The sequence below is a fragment of the Zonotrichia leucophrys genome, chromosome 2 (assembly GCF_028769735.1).
Source record: "Zonotrichia leucophrys gambelii isolate GWCS_2022_RI chromosome 2, RI_Zleu_2.0, whole genome shotgun sequence".
Taxonomy (NCBI): domain Eukaryota; kingdom Metazoa; phylum Chordata; class Aves; order Passeriformes; family Passerellidae; genus Zonotrichia; species Zonotrichia leucophrys.
Window position 1 is genome coordinate 3,903,301 of NC_088171.1, and position 18,519 is coordinate 3,921,819.

At 40.2% G+C, this 18,519-nt stretch overlaps 1 protein-coding gene across 12 annotated transcripts in view; it reads right to left on the reverse strand.

Annotated features, from left to right (window-relative positions):
• Window positions 1-18,519, reverse strand: part of ADCYAP1R1 (ADCYAP receptor type I) — a 149,442-nt gene that overhangs the window by 110,439 nt on the left and 20,484 nt on the right. For all 12 annotated transcript variants that reach the window (XM_064703822.1, XM_064703821.1, XM_064703820.1 and 9 more), the window contains one exon: window positions 5,393-5,541. In XM_064703822.1, the coding sequence (XP_064559892.1) occupies window positions 5,393-5,476 (84 nt within the window). In that variant the 5' untranslated portion in view covers window positions 5,477-5,541. The remainder of the gene's footprint in view (window positions 1-5,392; window positions 5,542-18,519) is intronic.

An 18,519-nucleotide genomic window follows, 5' to 3' on the forward strand; every position in this document is an offset into this window, starting at 1 on the left:
ACTGAGATACTTTGTCTGTCTAAAGGAAAGTTGTGGTAGATATTTGTGTTTGTTTACAGTGTTGTGAACCACATTTGGGTAGAATATGTGTATTTTTAGACTTTTTGTGCCCCTGTCATTCATCTTTTGTGCAAATCAGCTTAAAGAGCTTAAAAATCTTCAAGACAAGGCTGGACAGGGCTCTGAAAATCTTGATTTAGTGAGAGGTGTCCCTGCCCAGGACACCTGACCTTTAAGATCCCTTCCAACACAAACCATCCTATAATTCTATGAGAAACATTTTAAAAGTTTTATATTTTAACCAGGTGTCTTTCTTTAGCTTCTGCAATAATCCTGACTTAGGAATGCAAAAACACTGAGTTTCTCAGAAAAAATCCACAGAGACTTAGAGATATGTCAGGAGGAAATCTACTCTCACTATGGCACTCTCTGGAAGCTCCTATCCCACCTAACCAACATGGTAAAGTCCCCCAGGGACTTGAAATCCTAATTTTTGTGCCTCTGGAATATCTTTGAAGTTGGTTGGTAGCAAGGCCTCTGTGGTTTGGCCATGCTGATTTTCTCAGATTAATTTTTTGTGATACCAGAATTCTGAACCTTCTCTTTGGAACTGTTTTACCCAGTATTACACATCTAAAGATTTTTTTTTTTCTATTTTAAACAAGCCTTTTAAGAGGTTGCTATTTTCTCCAGCTTGCCCCCAGCACCAGCTCCTCCTATAAAAATGGAAAAGCTCCAGCAGCATTAATGCCTTGGTTAGCTGAGCCTTTATTTCCTATGGAGAACATTCCCAGCAGTCCCTAGGCTGTGTTTGTATATAAAATATTTATCTTTTCTTTACATAAATAACAGGGAAGTCTCGTGCCACTGTGCGCTGTGTTTGAGAAACCTGCAGTCCTACAGAGAGCTTGACTTCTCTAACAGGGTTATGAGATGCTACAAATCACCAGGCAGGTAAACTCATTAAAAGCTCTCTCATTAAGCCCTGGAATAGAAAAAAATGGTTTGCTTCAAGAGCAGGGAGCAATCCAAGATTTTCTGTCTGTGCCTGAGGAGCCTCATGTTTGGGCTGGGCTTGAAAGCATTGCAGGCTGGGAGAGAAACTTGTAGAATGTTGTGTCTGAAATACACTGTGCCTCATCTTTTAAAAATAACAGAGGCTGGAAGGTGGATGATTCTATTTGAAGGCAGCCTGGCGCTGGAAGTGACAGCCAGGGATGAATAATGGAGGATACAGAGAGTTCTCTGCTCTGCAGCCTCGACACACCCAGAGAAAATTGAGAAATATTCCCCCCTGCAGCAAACAGGGGCAGAGCAAACACTTGAGCTCCTCTCCTCAGCTCTTCATGAATTACTTAACTCTCATCAGATCCAGCTTCATTCTCTGCTCTGTGAGGTGCTGCCTCCAAATCTGTGTCTGCACATCCAAATCTGTGTTTGCACCTGACTCTCACTCAGAGATCACACTTCAGTGTTGTTACACAAGAGGCATCACTTGCACCTTCCCTTTCCATGTTTCTCCATTTTTTTTAAAGGAGAGCTGTTGCAGACATCTTTCATGGAAAATCCTTTCCTTAGGATTTTTCCTCCTGAGAAGCTGGGAGGCCTCAGGAACAAAATGTAAACATTGATTATCTGCTGCTGTGGAATGCAACAGGTGGAGCTTTGATTGGCCCATGTTGGATGTTTCTAATTAATGGCCAATCACAGTCCAGCTGGCTCGGACAGAGCCAAGCCACAAACCTTTGTTATCATTCTTTGCTATTCTATTCTTAGACAGCCTTCTGATGAAAGCCTTTCTTCTATTCTTTTAGTACAGCTTTAATGTAATATATACCATAAAATAATAAATCAGCCTTCTGAAACATGGAGTCAGATCCTCATCTCTTCCCTCAACCCGAGAACACATCACAGAGAACTTTTTCCCCAGCTGATCAAACATTACACAGAATATTCTGCCACTGGAAACATTTAAGTGTAGCAATATTAAATACATGCTCACAAGAAATTCCAAGTATTAGGTGAAGAAATGCATCAGATGGAATTATTCTGGACAGTTAGAACACCTGCATTGCAGTTACATTTAAAATTCAGTTCATATACCAAGCCAACTTTGTGAGTCATGAAACTCATTGTTTTCTCAAGTACATTTGGAACCAGACAAAAGAAATGATGGTTTGGGATCCTTTCTTCTCCATAATTTTATGATGACTTTTGTTAATATTTTCCAATTAAAAAAACCCCAAACCAACAGCACATAGCCCGATGTTATCACAGATGAATGGAATGCAAAGTCAATCCAAATGCCAGTCTGAAGAATCAAAATGCCAAAAAAAATGATATGATGGAATCCTAGAAAGGTTTGGGTTGGAAGGGACCTTAAAAACCATCCAGTTCCAGCCCCCTGCCATGGACAGGGACTCCTCCCAACTATCCCAGGTTGTTCAGTTTCATCCAAAGCAAAGAATGGAAATTACTGGGAAGAGCAGAGCTAGCTGAAAGAAATGGGTTAAAACCAGCTAAAATAGCAACACAGGTATTTAAATCTAGAGAAGCACTTAAATGGCAGAAAAAAGCAAAGCTCAAGAATTCCTGCAAAGGCTTTGCAGGCATCATGGTGCCTTCAGTCCTGAGGGGTTCATAGGTCAGGTTAATGCAGAACAGCTTTTGTGTAAAGCACATGAAAAACTGAACCACCCTTGACTCTGCCAGTTAGAACTGGCTTAAAATGCTCATTTTGAATTATTTCTTAGCACATTATATTCTTGTTGTCTGGTCAGAGCCTATGGTTGAAGCCACCTGGAATTTCCCATTCATACTTGGTTCTCTTTTTGTCTTTTCTTGATTTGTTTATGGATGTGGACATCAATTTTGGGGCTTTTGCGGGTAAAATGGGTCTGACCAGATGTGCTTGGAGGAAAGCACTATACAAACAGATTTTTCCAGGAACATTGTGGAGTTTAAATGACTTTCAATTGCTCCAATTGTTTTAAAAGTCACATCCCCTCCCTTGGTAGAAAATTGGAAAATCTGCATGGCAGAGAAGTGCCAATTTGAGGTCAGGAGCACAGCACATTGCAGATGGTTCACAGGGAAAGGGTGTGCCCCAGTGGAGAGAAATGTGTTACCACAAGAGCTGCAAAAGAATGACAGCAAGGGAAGAAACAGAAATAACATTCTATCATTCCTGAAGTCTGGTCTGTGAAAAGAAATGTAATGATTCAATGCGAAATGAATACTTATACACAAATTATTGTGTAATCTCTGTGGTGAGCAAACACACAAATTCACATGTTTTAAATGGTTAACTTTAATGTCTGGATTCCTGCAAAAGACTGCAGTAAAACCTTATAATCATAAATAAAAATCACAAACTTTGTAGAAGCAGCAAAAAAACCCCTTTTTTTTCTTATTAGCTCTGGTTTGCTATTTGGTATTTCATTAAGAACTGTTCTTTCCACAAGCTGGAGCTGATCACTAATTATCCAGCTCAGCAACCACAGTGATGTCCTGAAATGCGAGCAATTGGGAATTTTCTGTCCTTCCCCATCTGCCAGGAAGGTCACCCATCTGAGAGCTCAAGAGATTTGTTCATTTATTTCCCTTAATTAAAAACTGCTCACCTCTAAATAACGAGACACCTTTCAAGGGTCTCGAGCCGAGCACTGAAAATCTTGAAATATTGAAGGCTGTTGGTCATTTAACAAAAATGCCTTTTGTCTTTTGATCATTTAATTATTTTGGTTGCAGTCTGAAAAAATACGCTTGCACAGCCAGGAATTCAGCTTTCCAGTTTCTCCTAGGGCAGGATCCATGTCATCAACATTTCTATGACCAAAACCAGCATCTGAATTTGAGCTAAACTCCTTTTATAATCAGGAATCTCACAGTACCTAAAACAGATTAAATCTGGGGGGGTTTTCTCCCCATTAACTTAGGTAGAAATGTATTATAAAAATTAAACATACTCAGTTTTTAATAAGTAATCATTTCTACCTGAGCAGGAAATCAAAGGAAAAGTCACAGGAGCCATGCTCTAGATAAAAATTCCAAGGCCATATATTTATATGTAAAGGACTGTATTATTAGGATGAACACAACTATGGAACCAGTTCCAACCCAATTCTACAGAATTTAGCTGAATTATGCCAGGTTTCAGATGTGCAGTGAAATGGACTCTAAATAAGAGCCAAGAGGAAAGAAAATGTATTTTTGTGTGCCAAAGTAAAACCAAGTTCTCTGTGCTGCCTGCTATGCATTGTAGAAGACAATGATGCACAATAGCAAAATACTCTGCAAAAACTGCTAGAAGATGCTCTGGTCACACCAGCATCACAATAAACAGCTGTCATTTAAAAATAAAACCAACTAAATGTCATGAATTCTTTCAAATACTGACTATTAAAATGCACCAATGTGAAAATATTCTGTGTATTAAGCAAGTGTAAAGCATTTGCATGGAAGTTGTAGAAGGCTCTGTAGGGGAATGAGCGGGAGGATTGAAATCCTGGTGCTGTTTGTCACTGAATCCCTGTGAGCAATGCTCCTGGTGAAGTGATGAAAAGCACATTTGTGAGCAATGGTTTAACACAGAATTGTGCTGAATGCAACAAAAGGTTATTGCAGGGTTTGTGTACGATTTCTCACAGCTACAAAGAGAGAAAAAAAATCTTTTTTCAGTGGTTTTGTGGCTGTTTTGTGAGGAGAGGTACAGTCACTGTGTGTGGGGACAATGGAGAGGGAGAGTTACAGTTCCCAGATGTGTTAACACAGAGTTATTAATGGAAGAGCACGTTGTTTAGCAAGCAAAGACTTGTGGGGAAAATTAATCCCTGTCATCTTCATAAAGAGTTGAATATCTTTAGAAGGATGATGGATGACTTTAAGTGCCTTTAGTATCTTTAGAGGCCCATTTGTATTGTTTCTTAAAATTGCTCCTCTCAAAATGGAGGCCTCCAAAAGCACTGCCTGGATTATCTCAAGGTTTAAGTTTCATAGCAGGGGGAACAAAGGGTATATTTAATTTTATCCCTCTGTCTGGAAATAAAAATATTTTTAAACCAATGGATTTGAAACAGAAGACATACTGTGGTTTTTGGTGGTTTTTTTTGTTTGCTTTTTTTTCTAATTATGACTTTATTTTATTTTGAATCTTGGTTAAAAACAGTGAACAAATGCCCTCAAGGGATGGACTTGCCCTTCTCAGGATGAGCAATGATCACAGCCCTAATTCATTAACAAAAGAGGCTGGAAAAGTCTTAACCCAAACTATGAGACCACCCAGAAAAATTCAAAATCAGTGGCAGCAGCAGATCCTTCCTTCTTGTCAAATGCTGGCCTGGAGAACATGGATTTCTATCAGAATAATGCAAATAAAATAATTTTTCCTTACCACAGGAAGCAATACGAGGCTGAAGAAGCAGACCTTCCAGTTGATGGCCATCTTCTCTCCTAATTTTGGACAAGTTTTGCTCATTAACACTGAGATTAGGGCTGAAGCAAAGGCTCTGCTGATATTTTGAGGTCTTCACATCAAGATCTCTGCAACAAAAGAGGGAAATTATTATAAATATGTAAACCATGGAGAGAAGGAAAAAGAAATGGTCAGAAAATGGAGAACCCAACACTTGAACTGCAAGTGGCACTTATAAGAGATCAACAAGGCTTTTGTAGATGTTAAAGGTGGTCTTGGATATCTAATTTTAAGGCAAAAAGTGATCAGTAACTTGTGTCAAAGAAATGCTGGAATAGGTTCTGTAGCTGCAAACACCTAAATTGTACCCAGGAGAGGAGCAAGGGTGGATTATTTTGAACCAGAAAAAAAAAAAAGACCTGTCTGAAGTTGAGCATTGCAGTTCACGATTTTCAGTAGCATCTTAAAAGCAAAATTGTCTGAGGGATTTTTAGGGGTCTGGCTTCCAAGAAAGGTTGTCCAGATAACAAAATCCATTCCCAGACTTGTTAATGACCTGTTAATAAGCTTGTTAATAACCTGTTAATAGGCTTGTTAATAACCTTTCTGAGAACTTGGCAGTAGGGGGGCAAAAGAATGAACTGTAGTCTCAGGCTAAGGATTCATCCAGGACATAATCAGGAATGATTTATAGGAACAACAATGTCATCCATATCTGTGCTTTCCATTGCTTGACCTCTGCCTTCAAAGAATTGAGGACTAGGGGGAATGTGGTTTAAGATTTGGATTTATTTCTCATCATCTTACTTTGATTTGTAAAGGAATGACTTGTAAAATAACTTTTAGAACCAAAGGACATTCAAGTTTTATACTGACACTCAAGTTTTATACAGACTGCAACACACTGCCAGGACATCAGCATTTAGAAAGGAGAGAGTCTTTCAATTAAAAATTAAAAGAGGAAAATTAATCTCTCTCTAAATTTTGGGAGAACAATGATTCATGAAATTCACTCTAAACTGATCTGTTTTCTTCTATCCTCACTTGATCAGTCACTCACGCTCCGTTCTGGCACTGAATTTAATTACTTAACTGTATTTCTGATGGTTTATCAAATAATGAGCAATTGATAAGATCTCAGCTGAGGAGGACAGCAAACATCCCTGGTGACATTCAGCCGTGAGGACTCGGAATTCCATTAACAGCAGCAAGACAAAACCAGACAGAGGCATTAGCATTGACAGAGGCATTGAAATTATTTCCTGATCATTTGCACTCCCGTGTGCAGCTCAGCCCAGAAAAGCCAGAGAGGGGTGGGGAGGTTGGATTCTGTCCTTTCATTCTGTAATTCATCAGGAAATGATCAAAATGCAGCGGAAGGGTGGGAGATGGCTGGCTAAGAGATGGACACATACAGATGCCCTGGGGGAAAAGGGGTGACATTTAGAACCCTCTTTTTACTTTAACCTGGCAATCTCTAGGTTTGAAAAGTGGAGGGTGGCTGTTTTCTGTCTTGTCTGAGTGTCAAAGGAGCCTCTAAAGAGACAACAAGAACATCTGCAAACCATTCCATGGCTTTTCTCTCATATATTGCAGGGAAAATAAAAGACTCAATTTCATTTTTTGCCTTTGATGTAGTCATGGAAACCTGCACCAAATACTGGGCTGAGGCCTTGGTGTCATCCAGGGAGAGTGGAGTGTTTATTAGGGAATAACAACTTCCAGAACTTCTGCCCTGGACCTGCAGCAGAACCTTTTATATTGCTGAGCTGCTCCTGTCATGTATGTTATACATACATTCAGAGTCCACCTATAACTAATTAAGTGCTACTTATCTCTATTATCAATTAAAGGGTAGTTATCTCTATCACCAATTAAAGCCCAGCTTGTTCCTCAATAACTACTATCACCTATGTTATACTAGAAAAATAAACTTTTTTTAAACTATATAGGTAATGCTGATAAAGCATTACCACTCAGTGTTGAGAAAAAGAAATAATTATATCAGTATTGAACTTGAAAGGGAAGCTTGAATGATTATATTTTCTTCTGATGTCACTGGTTGATAAATCCCATAATTTCATTACTGATGCTTCATGTGGTTGTTTTATCTGCATCTGCCACTGTAATTAAAATTAGTGAAGTCAGAAGAGCCAATAACAGAGGGGTTGCACCTTTCAGTTATGGATAAACAGTTCCTCAAAATAATCTTCAGTTATCTATGGTGAAACAGAAGGGCTGTAGAAGTGTCTGAGACAGCAAATCAGCTGATTGTTGCTAAAACAGAATGGGTTTCAGGGGTTTATTTCAAGCATGGCTGATATATAGGAAGAAGAAAAAAGAAAAGAACGTTGTTCTGGTCACCTAGTGACTTAAAAAATAATTCATCCCCTCGGAAGGTGAATTTGTCCACTGGAAACACTTTCAGTGCCACAGCAGATTCTTTATGAAAGCATCTGAGTTGCTTCAAGGGCAGGTTGGAAAAGCTCTGACAAAACTTGTTCTGCTGCAAGCCCCCATTTCTTTCTCCATCTAAAAAGTTCTCTGGAGGCTGGTGAGGACAATTCCTCCATGAGAAGCCCATAGGTGCACAATCTGATGTCAATAATGAACAAAACCACACAGTGAGACCTTTCAAGGTACTATGGGACTACTCCCAGGGAGGCATAAAAAGTTAATAAATCACTGCTCAAAAGGATAAAAAGTCCCCATATTAAATGTGGGTGAAATTGTTATACAGCATCACAGAGTGCACCCACTGGATGAATGAAGTTGAGGAAATTTTCTGATGAATGAAAGGATTTTTTGTGGTTTCTAAGGCAGTTATGAGCTCTTACTGAGATCTCACCCAAAATAAACCACCTGGTCCGCTGGGCTCCTTCCTGTGGTCCTCTGGGACGTGTGCCAGTGGTTTGAAAGGAAACCAACACATTTCAAAATGATCCACAATGGTTTAGACCAATGATGATAAATTGGGAATTCATCACTTAATTCATCTCACTTCAGGGTCCAGGGCCTTCTGTCCCATCCTCTCCCTGCCCCACGACCAAGCTCCTGCCCAGGTGAGGAAATCTGAAAGCTTCTGACAACGTGCAGGAGAAATCGAGGTTTTGCAGACTGAATACTGTCACAAATATCTTTTATGGAAAATCCTTTCCTTAGGATTTTTCCTCCTGAGAAGCTGGGAGGCCTCAGGAACAAAATGTAAACATTGATTATCTGCTGCTGTGGAATGCAACAGGTGCATCTGGGATTGGTCTCATAGAGCTGTTTCTAATTAATGGCCAATCACAGTCAGCTGGCTTGGACTCTGTCTGAGACACAAGCTTTTGTTATCATTCTTTGCTATTCTATTCTTAGCCAGCCTTCTGATGAAATCCTTTCTTCTATTCTTTTAGTATGGTTTTAATATAATATATAAAATAACAAATCAATCCTTCTGAAACATGGAGTCAGATCCTCATCTCTTCCCTCACCCTAAGACCCCTGCGAACATGGTCACAGAATACATTTCAGAAAAGTCAACCACTCCATGCACAGTTACTCCAATGCTTCTTAGAGACATGAAGAACATTTCTCTTTGAAGAATAAACACAGGTAGAGGATTACTGGGTGCAAAATACATGAACAGGTGATTATGAAATCCTAGAATGGCTTGGGGTTGGAAGGAACCTCAAAGATCATCATTCCAACCTCCTGCCATGGACAGGGCCACCTTCCACTAGAGCAGATTTCTGGCCTTGGACACCACAACCTCCCTGGGCAGCCTGTTCCTGTGCCTCCCCAACATCACAGCAAAGAATCTCTTCCTATTATCTAATCTCAATCACCTTCCTTCAGTTTAAGGCCATTCCCCCTTGGACTTTCATGACACACAAAGTTCCTCTCCAGACTTTTAACCCCTCATTAGGTACTGATGGCTGCCCTAAGGTCTCCCTGGAGCCTTCTCTTCTCCAGGATGAACAGTCCCAACTCTCAGCCTGAATTCACAGGAGAGGTGTTCCAACCCCCTGACCAGCTCTCCTGAGGGCTGGAAAACTTTTCATTATGCACCCAATATTTTTCTATCTTTAGGCTCTCAAAAACACACCGCATTTTATAATTTCCCTCCTGTAAGTTCCTAAATGTGGTATTACAGCTACATCATTTATTTAAAAGGCACAGTGCCCCTTCCTCCTGTTCCTGCTCAACAGCAATGAGCAGAATTAGGAAATCAGCCCCTCAGTGACCTAGGACATGTCTCCTAATTTTAGAAACCTGGGAGAGACATCCTCACACATGAGCTCATTGTCAAGTTTCCTTTTTTATCAACAGAGAGAAGCAGACATGTGAAGAAGTGTTTTGTCTGACCTATTTTAACCATCTCCTTTAAACTTCCAGCTCCTCTCCCAGAGTGTAAAGGAATTCTGAGCTTGTTTGTTGACATCTACACTGTGGGTATCTAAATCTGGACAGAATAATCCCATCTCCAGTCTGAAACACATGGATCAGCAATATGAAACCCAAAACAGTGAAGTTTCACCTGCCACAAAGATTGAGAAGGAATTGGATTGTTTTGGGTGTCAATAAATTGATGCTGATATATTTAAGGCCACAGAAAAGCTAAAAGAAGATTTAATACCAGGCAGCAAGAGCTCTAAAGCTTGCCATGGAAAATACTCCATAAAGAGCAACCCTACTAAGACAAAGGAAAAGAACATAATGATCTTTCCACTATCTTTAACAGACTAGTTATTATTTCTTGAAGTTTAAATGTTTTGGGTTGATTTTGTTTACCTACTTTCTAAATTTGCTGAAATTAAAGCTTCTTGATGGAGCCACAGCAGCCAAGGGTCTGACTCTACTTTCTTTTATAAACCAAGACTTTTATTCTCCATTTATGTACTTAATTGGGAAAGTCCCCCAAGTCCTTGTTCCCACTCACCAAGTCTGTTGTCAATGACAAAACAGGACTCAAAAGGTCATTAAATCAGGAGGTCTAAGAGGTGGATTTTCAGACAGGATTTACTGCTACAAAGGAGAAAACCCTTTTCAGCTGCACACGAATGTCTTGAGGGTCTCAGGCAAAAATGGCACACCTTTGCCTGAAAGAGTTGTCAACAAAAACCATGGAATTTTTTGCACAGAATGGTCCACAAGGATGGATGCAGGCTGCCCATTGTTCTAACATGTGAACTGGTGTGAGAATTACAGGCTGAAAAATATCCATTCATGACAGATACATCCAGGCAGACTTGGATGGTATCCAGTTTTTTCACTGTGCAGGAAAATTGCTCCTTAAGAAAACAACATTTAAAAGGGAGCTGATACAGCACTAAAACAATTTTGCATGGATATATTCAAAAGAAATAGATTCAGCTGCTGCCTGACTTAAGCATATAAGAATATGCCTTGTTAATGAATATCCAAGTCTGTTGCAATACTCAGTAATAATCCTTTTACTTTCTGGAGGAATAGGATTTTGGTATTTTTTTCCTTGCATAAAACTCAGAAAACACCTGTGAATTTTACTAGAACTCCCTTTCTGAAAGTGAAGATAAAGGTGTGATTACAAAAGTAGGAAATTGTAAACTGCAGATGCTGAGACTCTCATATGCAAATGAGAACTTAGGTGTCCAAATATTTCTATATGAAGCAGAATTATCAATTTCATTTATTTCCACCAGAACTTGTGTAGGAAATCAACCAAAGCAATGTGGTTTTGCAAGAATGGCTGCTAAAGAGGATTTACAGAATGGAGGGTAGGAAGGACCTCTGCAGATTGTCCAGTCCAACAGCAGGTTATTCAAAACCCATTCTCAATGATTTCTGAATATCTCAAATGTTGGGACTCAGCAATTTATCTGATAAACCTCTTTCAGTATTTGACCATTCTAACAATAAAAAAGTGTTATCTTACAGCTGAATTTCCTGGGTGTCTGTGCTTGCTGCCTCTTGTCAGCACAGGGAAGAGCCTGGGACCATCTCCTTTGCACCCTCTCATCAGGGATTTCTATATATTGATAAAATCCCCCCAAATCTCTTGCTGTAATTCCTTAATAATCTTTGTGGCTCCTCACAGAGCCCACTGTGTTCATGCTCTCAGCAGCCCAGCCCTGGCCCAGGCACTCCAGGGCTGAGAGAGAGGAATTATCACCTCCCTTGACGTGCTGCCAAGGCTCTTCCTCATGCAGCCGATGATGCTTTCGGATTTCATCGCTGCAAGGGCACTTTGCTGGCTCAGGATCCACTTTGTGTCCACCCAGAGCTTTAGGTCCTTCTCTGTAGAACTGATTCCCAGCAGCTGATTGCCAGCCTGCCCTTGTGCATGGAATTATTCCTCTCCCAGTGCAGGACTATGCATGGCTTGTTCTTTTTCATCTTTCCGCCTATTTCTCAAATCTCTCTGTGCAGGACTTTGCATGTCTTGTTCTTCTTCATCTTTTGCATGTCTTGTTCTTCTTCCTGCCTGTTTCTCAAACCTCTCTGGTTCCCTCTGAGCAGCAGCACAATCACCCTCTTGGTCTATCAACCTACTCCTCTTAAATTTCTGTAACCTTCAACCTCCTTGCAGGTGCACTCTGTCCCATCATCCTGATCATTAGTGAAGGCATTAACCGCATCAAAAAGATCTTCATAGTTCAGCCCAGCCTGCCCAGGCTCTCTCTACAGTCGATGGAGATGCAGGTAACCTCAGGGAGCAATTTCTGTATCCTAAATATAGATAGGAGAAACCTGGTCTAGTGGAAAGTGAACTGGGTGACTTTTGAAACGTCCCTTCCACCTCAAACTATTCTATGGTTCTATGACACTCTACCTAATTCTGGACAAAGTGAATTGCTGCTTTGCAAAAACCGATTTTCTTTTCCTCTGTTTGTTCAGGCCTGATGAGGGCAAACACAGAAAATTCCATTCCCAAAGTTTAAGACACCAAAGCATTAATGGCAAGAAAAGCAGAGCCCTGGCTTCCCTCTATGTTGCAGCCTTTTCTTTCAGTATTATCTTTGTTCCTTTTATTAACACAGCCTAATAACTACCATGTATGTTTTACTTCAGCTGTCCCCATTACAATTTTGGTGGAGTGTTGGTTTTCGGGTTTTTTTTATTATTTTTCTTTGAGTGGTTTCAATTAAATTGAAATTCCCTGAAGATATGAGCTTTATAATTTGTCCTTACAAAGTACACTCTTTATCACTTCTGTATAACCTGACAGCTCCTGCATTTTGCAGTCCTCTAGCTTTATAGAATTTTCCTAACATATAAAAGAAAAAACTTATCTAAAGCTACTTCAAAACAGATTTTAGTAAGTGTTGCTCAGCCAATTCAAGATATTAAAATTCACACTATATGAAGATCTGATTAATTTATTGAATATTTGCACATTATCAAAACCACTTTGAAAGTTCTAATCCTCTGTATCTCATTTCTTCCTAGATGTGGTCATAAAGCCCAGCCTTTCCTGAGCTTTGAAATTTTATGCTTTTCAGGGACATATGTATAAAACTAAATAAGACTTGACATATTTTTACAACAAACTCCATTTAAAATGCCTGAATTTTATAAATAAAATAAATTCTCACAATATAACAATTCTTTTCCTTCATATGCTGCTTCACCAGTACAGATATGATGAAACATTGAAGGTTAATGACATCTCAACTCTGGATATCTGAGTATTTTGACATTGTAATAACTTTGAATGTCTGTTTGATGGAGGTGCTGCTTCAGGCTCTCTGAAAATTCAAGTGGACATGAGTGGATCACGCATCCAGAGGTCAAGATTTTCTGGCTTATCTTTGCAGTGATGGACTCATGATAGCAAAGGCTATGGAACACAATTCCTCCCTCCCTGGGCACAGAATTGCTTTTCTTGGCAGGTCTCCTACATAACACCATCAATAAAATTCTTGCCTTGATTGGGATTATTTTCCCTATTGCATTATCCATCAGATTTATTGTGCCCTTATGTTATTGATGTCCCCAGAGGACTGGTGAAATGACAAAACTTCTTAACTCAGGACCACAGAGACTCCAAAGCAGGGAAATATAACTGCAAACTACCACACATTCAGGAAGCATGAGGCAAAGAAAAAACCCCAAAAACCTTGTGAGAAGATTCCCTTTTCACAACAGATCAATTATCCTTTTTAAGCATCTGTGGTATATGTGATACTTCATTGCTAATATGAAATTAATACTGGCATCATAAAGATAACGACGTGCTGCTCCATTCCAGCAGGGCTTTAAGTGCTGCTTGGCTGGGAATTCAGAATTATTACTCTACAACCAGGAAAATACATTCTCTACCCAGCATATCAATGTTTTGCAACAGCTCCCTGATTAATTTGCCTTCTTTGACTGGTGGTCTGCGTTTCCTTCCCTGGTTGTAGGTGTAAATATTGGTTTTGATGATCACACAGGAGGTTGTAAATGCTGTAACCTGTCCGTCAGGCTCTGCTTTGAACCTGCCCAGCACAGCAGCAGATATCTCTCCAGAGATATTTCCAGAGATATCTGGAGTTATCTCTCCAGAGATATTTCCTCTGCCTCTCCAGGCAGAGGAAAGAGTAAGAGCAGAGCAGAAAATGCAGCTCTGCACCAAAGCCTTTTATTCCCATTGTCTCTGAGGATCTTCCCAAGCGCAGTACTCAGACAGAACCTTCAAAACAATTCCTTAACTCAAAATATTCTGTTTATCAGAGTGTGTTGCCATTGTTAACACCATCAATTAGCCCTCTTGATGTGCTGAGCTGATTATTTTAATATCAAACTGCCATGATAAAGCCACCATTGCTCCCCAGACCTGAGCCAGGCTCCATGCAAGGTGCTCTCAGCTGTGAGGAAATGCCAAAGGTATATTTAACAAAACATTCCACACTTTATTTAGCATGGGCAGACTACATAGGAGTGTTCCTGGAGCTGGTGATGGACCCAAGGCAAGACTCCAGTCTTGGAGCTCCAGAAACAGCACAGCAAACTCTTATCACCCCTGGGAAACAAGACTACCCTTCCTGTTTCAGAGCAGGAAAAAGTAACAAAATAGGAAATGTTTGGAAGGTGGTGAATACAATGAGCAACTGATTGTATTTCCTGATGCCAAAGGAATAAATATAAGATGGTGGTTAGAAACCAGTCTGATACAATGTTGGTATTGAGAAAAGATGCTTGGGAGTGTGGGGAAATTGCCAAGTTGTTCAGAGAGGAGGATCAAACGATCTTTCTTTGCCTCAGGTGTACAATTCCTTGTCATTTTCTAGTGCAAAGTCAGAGGCATTCTGAGCACAACAGCTTGGACCTCACGGAGCATTCTGAGCTGGCAGTCTGTGGTGAGGGCCCAGATGAACATCCACTCTCCTTCATCCACCTCTAATCAACATCAAAAGCTTTCATGGGCCAAACTCCACCCCATCTTGATAAAGGAACAGATAAAACGTGTTTCCCAACTTCTCACTGGGTAGAGAAAAAGATACTTCCACTATTGTAATTCCTCAAGCAAATATTGTGAAGGAAATATATCCCAGAGCAGGCCTGGGGCTACAATCCTGTCTCTTCCATCCTTAGGGAGGTGCAAATCCCTTTTTTCTGTTTCAACAGTTTCACTCTTCTCTACTACACTGAAAGACAAGGTTAAGACACTGCATGAGCACTTGGAAACTGTGTAATTTTTTCCCCTCCACATTTCCTATTGTCCTCCTTTCCTACTGCATTTCTGACAGCCCGGGCTCCCAGCTGTGTCCCATATTGTGCTTAATAAACTCATTACGTTTGGACATTATTAGGACCTTCCACAGCACGTGCTCTTGCAGCACTAGGGATGGAATCCAAGGCACATAAATGTGGCTGTCTGAAAGGGAACCATCTCTATCTACACTGGCTTCTATGAGCTGATTCCAGAGTAAATGGAAAATGAGTAATTGCCCTCAGCAGCACACGGCTTTGCCTTGCATCCAGACAATGTGCTACTCATCTTGGCAAAGAGAGGGGTAATAAAGCACAAAATCACTTTGATTAGCTCAGGAGAGCCTGTGTGGAATAGGCAGAACCCTGAGAATAGCAGAAGTATCAAACTAAAGAGGAAAAAAAGTGATTGAAATCAAAGTCACTGTTGGGTCAAGAGGTTAAGCTGGGAATTGGAAGAACACTTTGGACCATCAGCAAAAAAACGACCTGAAAGTGCCCTCCAGAGAGAGGAGGAAAGTAAAAATAAACTTAGAATTTTGAGAGGACTCCATATAATGTGAACCAATTTCTCTGACACATGAAGACACTGCAGATACAGATTAATACAGACTCCCAACCACATGGCTCTGCCTCAGAGCTGGGTCCCACCTTTCACCTGAAAGCACGGAGCAAACTCATGTCTCTGCAATGAGGAAAACTTTGATGAGGAAAATTGCATCCCTGGAGGTGTTTCAAGGGTGTATGGATGTGGCACTTGAGGACAGGGTTTAGTGATGGACCTGGTAATGCTGAGTTAATGGTTGGACTCGATGATCTTGGAGGTCTTTTCCAGACTAAAAGATTCTATGATTCTAAAAGCTCTGACACAAGTGGCAGTCACAGCCTGGCACAGAAAGAAATGAGTCTAGAGAAAATACTGTCTAAAAAAAAGAGTCCAGAGAAAAAATTCCTTTCCTTTCCTTTCCTTCCTTCCTTCCTTCTTTCCTTTCCTTCCTTCCCTTCCTTCTTTCCCTTTCCTTTCCCTTTCCTTTCTTTCCTTCTTCCTTCCTTTCCTTCCCTTTCCCTTCCCTTTCCCTTTCCTTTTTCCTTCCTTCCTTTCCTTTTCCTTTCCTCTTTCCTTTCCTTTCCTTTCCTTTCCTTTCCTCCTTTCCTTTCCCTTCTTTCCTTTCTCCTTCCTTTCCTTCCTTTCCCTCTCCTTCCTTTCCTTTCCTTTCCTTTCCTTTCCTTTCCTTTCCTTTCCTTTCCTTTCCTTTCCTTTCCTTTCCTTTCCTTTCCTTTCCTTTCCTTTCCTTTCCTTTCCTTTCCTTTCCTTTCCTTTCCTTTCCTTTCCTTTCCTTTCCTTTCCTTTCCTTTCCTTTCCTTTCCTTTCCTTTCTCCCTCTAGATAATGTAAATATTCAGCTTAATTCATACACCCCCATTTCAATATTATTATGAATAAAGTAGCTTTACCACTTCTGGAAAAAAAAAAAAAAAAAACAACAAACCAGGCAAATATAAATGAACAGAAGTGATTCATTTCCATGTAACCATCTTTTCAGCCAGTGATTAAGACTACCTCTAAATTTATCTTCATTATCTGCTCATGGATCTCCATAGGAGAGTTCTAGAAGATGAGCTGGCCCTATGGTGCTCTATAGGGTTGGAGAATATGGCCCTAAGGTCAGAACAATGCAGGACCAAAACAATTTCATATGAACACACACAGACATACAAGTACATGCAGAACTCATTGGCCAATAAATGATGTGTTCTCTTTTTTTATCAATTTTAGAGGTGTCAAAAAACCCCAAAAGTAACTCATCAAAACACAACTAGAAGATGTCAGTTGTATCCATTATAGCATTGTTTATACTTCCATCAAATTCCAAGCTACTACAGCAGCAATCTCATCTACAGATCCTGTGTGAACAGGAGACAATGGAAACTAAAAAAAAATGGGTAATTTTCCTCTCTTGCAGCCGTCTATTGTAGTGAAAACTGGAAATCCTGATTATAGATATTAAGCTATCTGATGAGGAAGTTTATAAATTGACAGGATGGCCATCGGATCAGACTCAACCCAGCTTGATATGAATCACATTTTCTGTTAGGTGTCATGTGGAACTGGAATATCCCCTGTGGCCCAGAAAACAATCAAAGTGCCGTTCCTTTCCACTGGATAGCTTTGTCATTTTATGGTCATGCATCCCAGTAAAACCCAGGATATAAACACGTAAATCCAATCAAGCTGAAATCCCTTCTTCTCCAACGTGCCCACTGCTCAGTTTGAAACAGGTTGACTCATGTCTCAAAGACACAGTGAAAATGCCTCCCTTCCCCTGGGGGGTCCTTCAGAGCCCTGGGTGAGAGTTATCTCATTAAAATGTGTACCTCTAAACCCGAGATAATTTCCACAGATTTCCTTGTATAGTCCCTGAGATGTAATCAGCACATCCCAGAGAGTCCACAGCATATGTTAGATTATCCTAAATTATGTACTTCAGAGCAACAGATTAATTACATCCTATTTCTCTATATTTTCTATCAGGAGGAAGGGAGGGAAAGAGAAGGATTTGAGAAATAACATTAAAAGATTCAGTCCAAACATTAAAAGTTGCCAAAGCTACACTCAGCTGATGAGTAGCATCTTATAGTGGGCAGCAAATTAAGGTTAAATGATGTGTTTAGCAACAGTTTTTTTCTTGTTGCTCCAACTTCCTCCCCTTTACTTTCCTCACATCAGATCAAGTGTAAATTCTGTTCTGGTCTTCATTTGCACCCACCTTGAGCTTAATATGTAATTTAAGCTCAGCTGAAATGGCACTGAAAAAATGATCATCACCATGTGCCTTTCAATCCTGTCAGGTAATGAAGGTTTGATCCTTTAGATACTCTTCAGGACAAAGCATTTTGGCTAAAGATTTCACAATTTCATCATGGTGTATAATTTATCAGTTCTACATTATTCCCCTATTTCCTTGGATACTCTGTGGAGAGGGTTTCCTCTAAGCTCTTGGAATAACTACAAGAACAATGCTGTAGACAGGGACAACTTCCCAGGCTGGTTTCTCATGGAAACAAAGGATCTGTCCACCCTGGTCAACATTTGACAAAAACTTTTAAAAATTATCAGAACACTTCCTAATATCCAATCTAAAGAAAAGCAACCTAAAAAAGAGAGAGCTTAATTGATCTCCAGCACTGGGAGATCCACTTCAGCAGCCTCCAAAGGATGCAATTAAGACAAGAAACTAAGATATATTAAGACAAGAAATCCAGCTGTCTGAAAGCCCTCATTTCTGCAGGCTGCATTACTGATGACCCTCATGGCTTCAAATGGCACAGAGCTGCATTCAAGTGGCCTCCTTGGGCTTCCTCATCCAAACAGAGGATTAAAGAGAGGATTAAAGGTGGACCAGGACCAGAAAATGAAGGAGAAACCATTAATGGTACATGAGATACCTG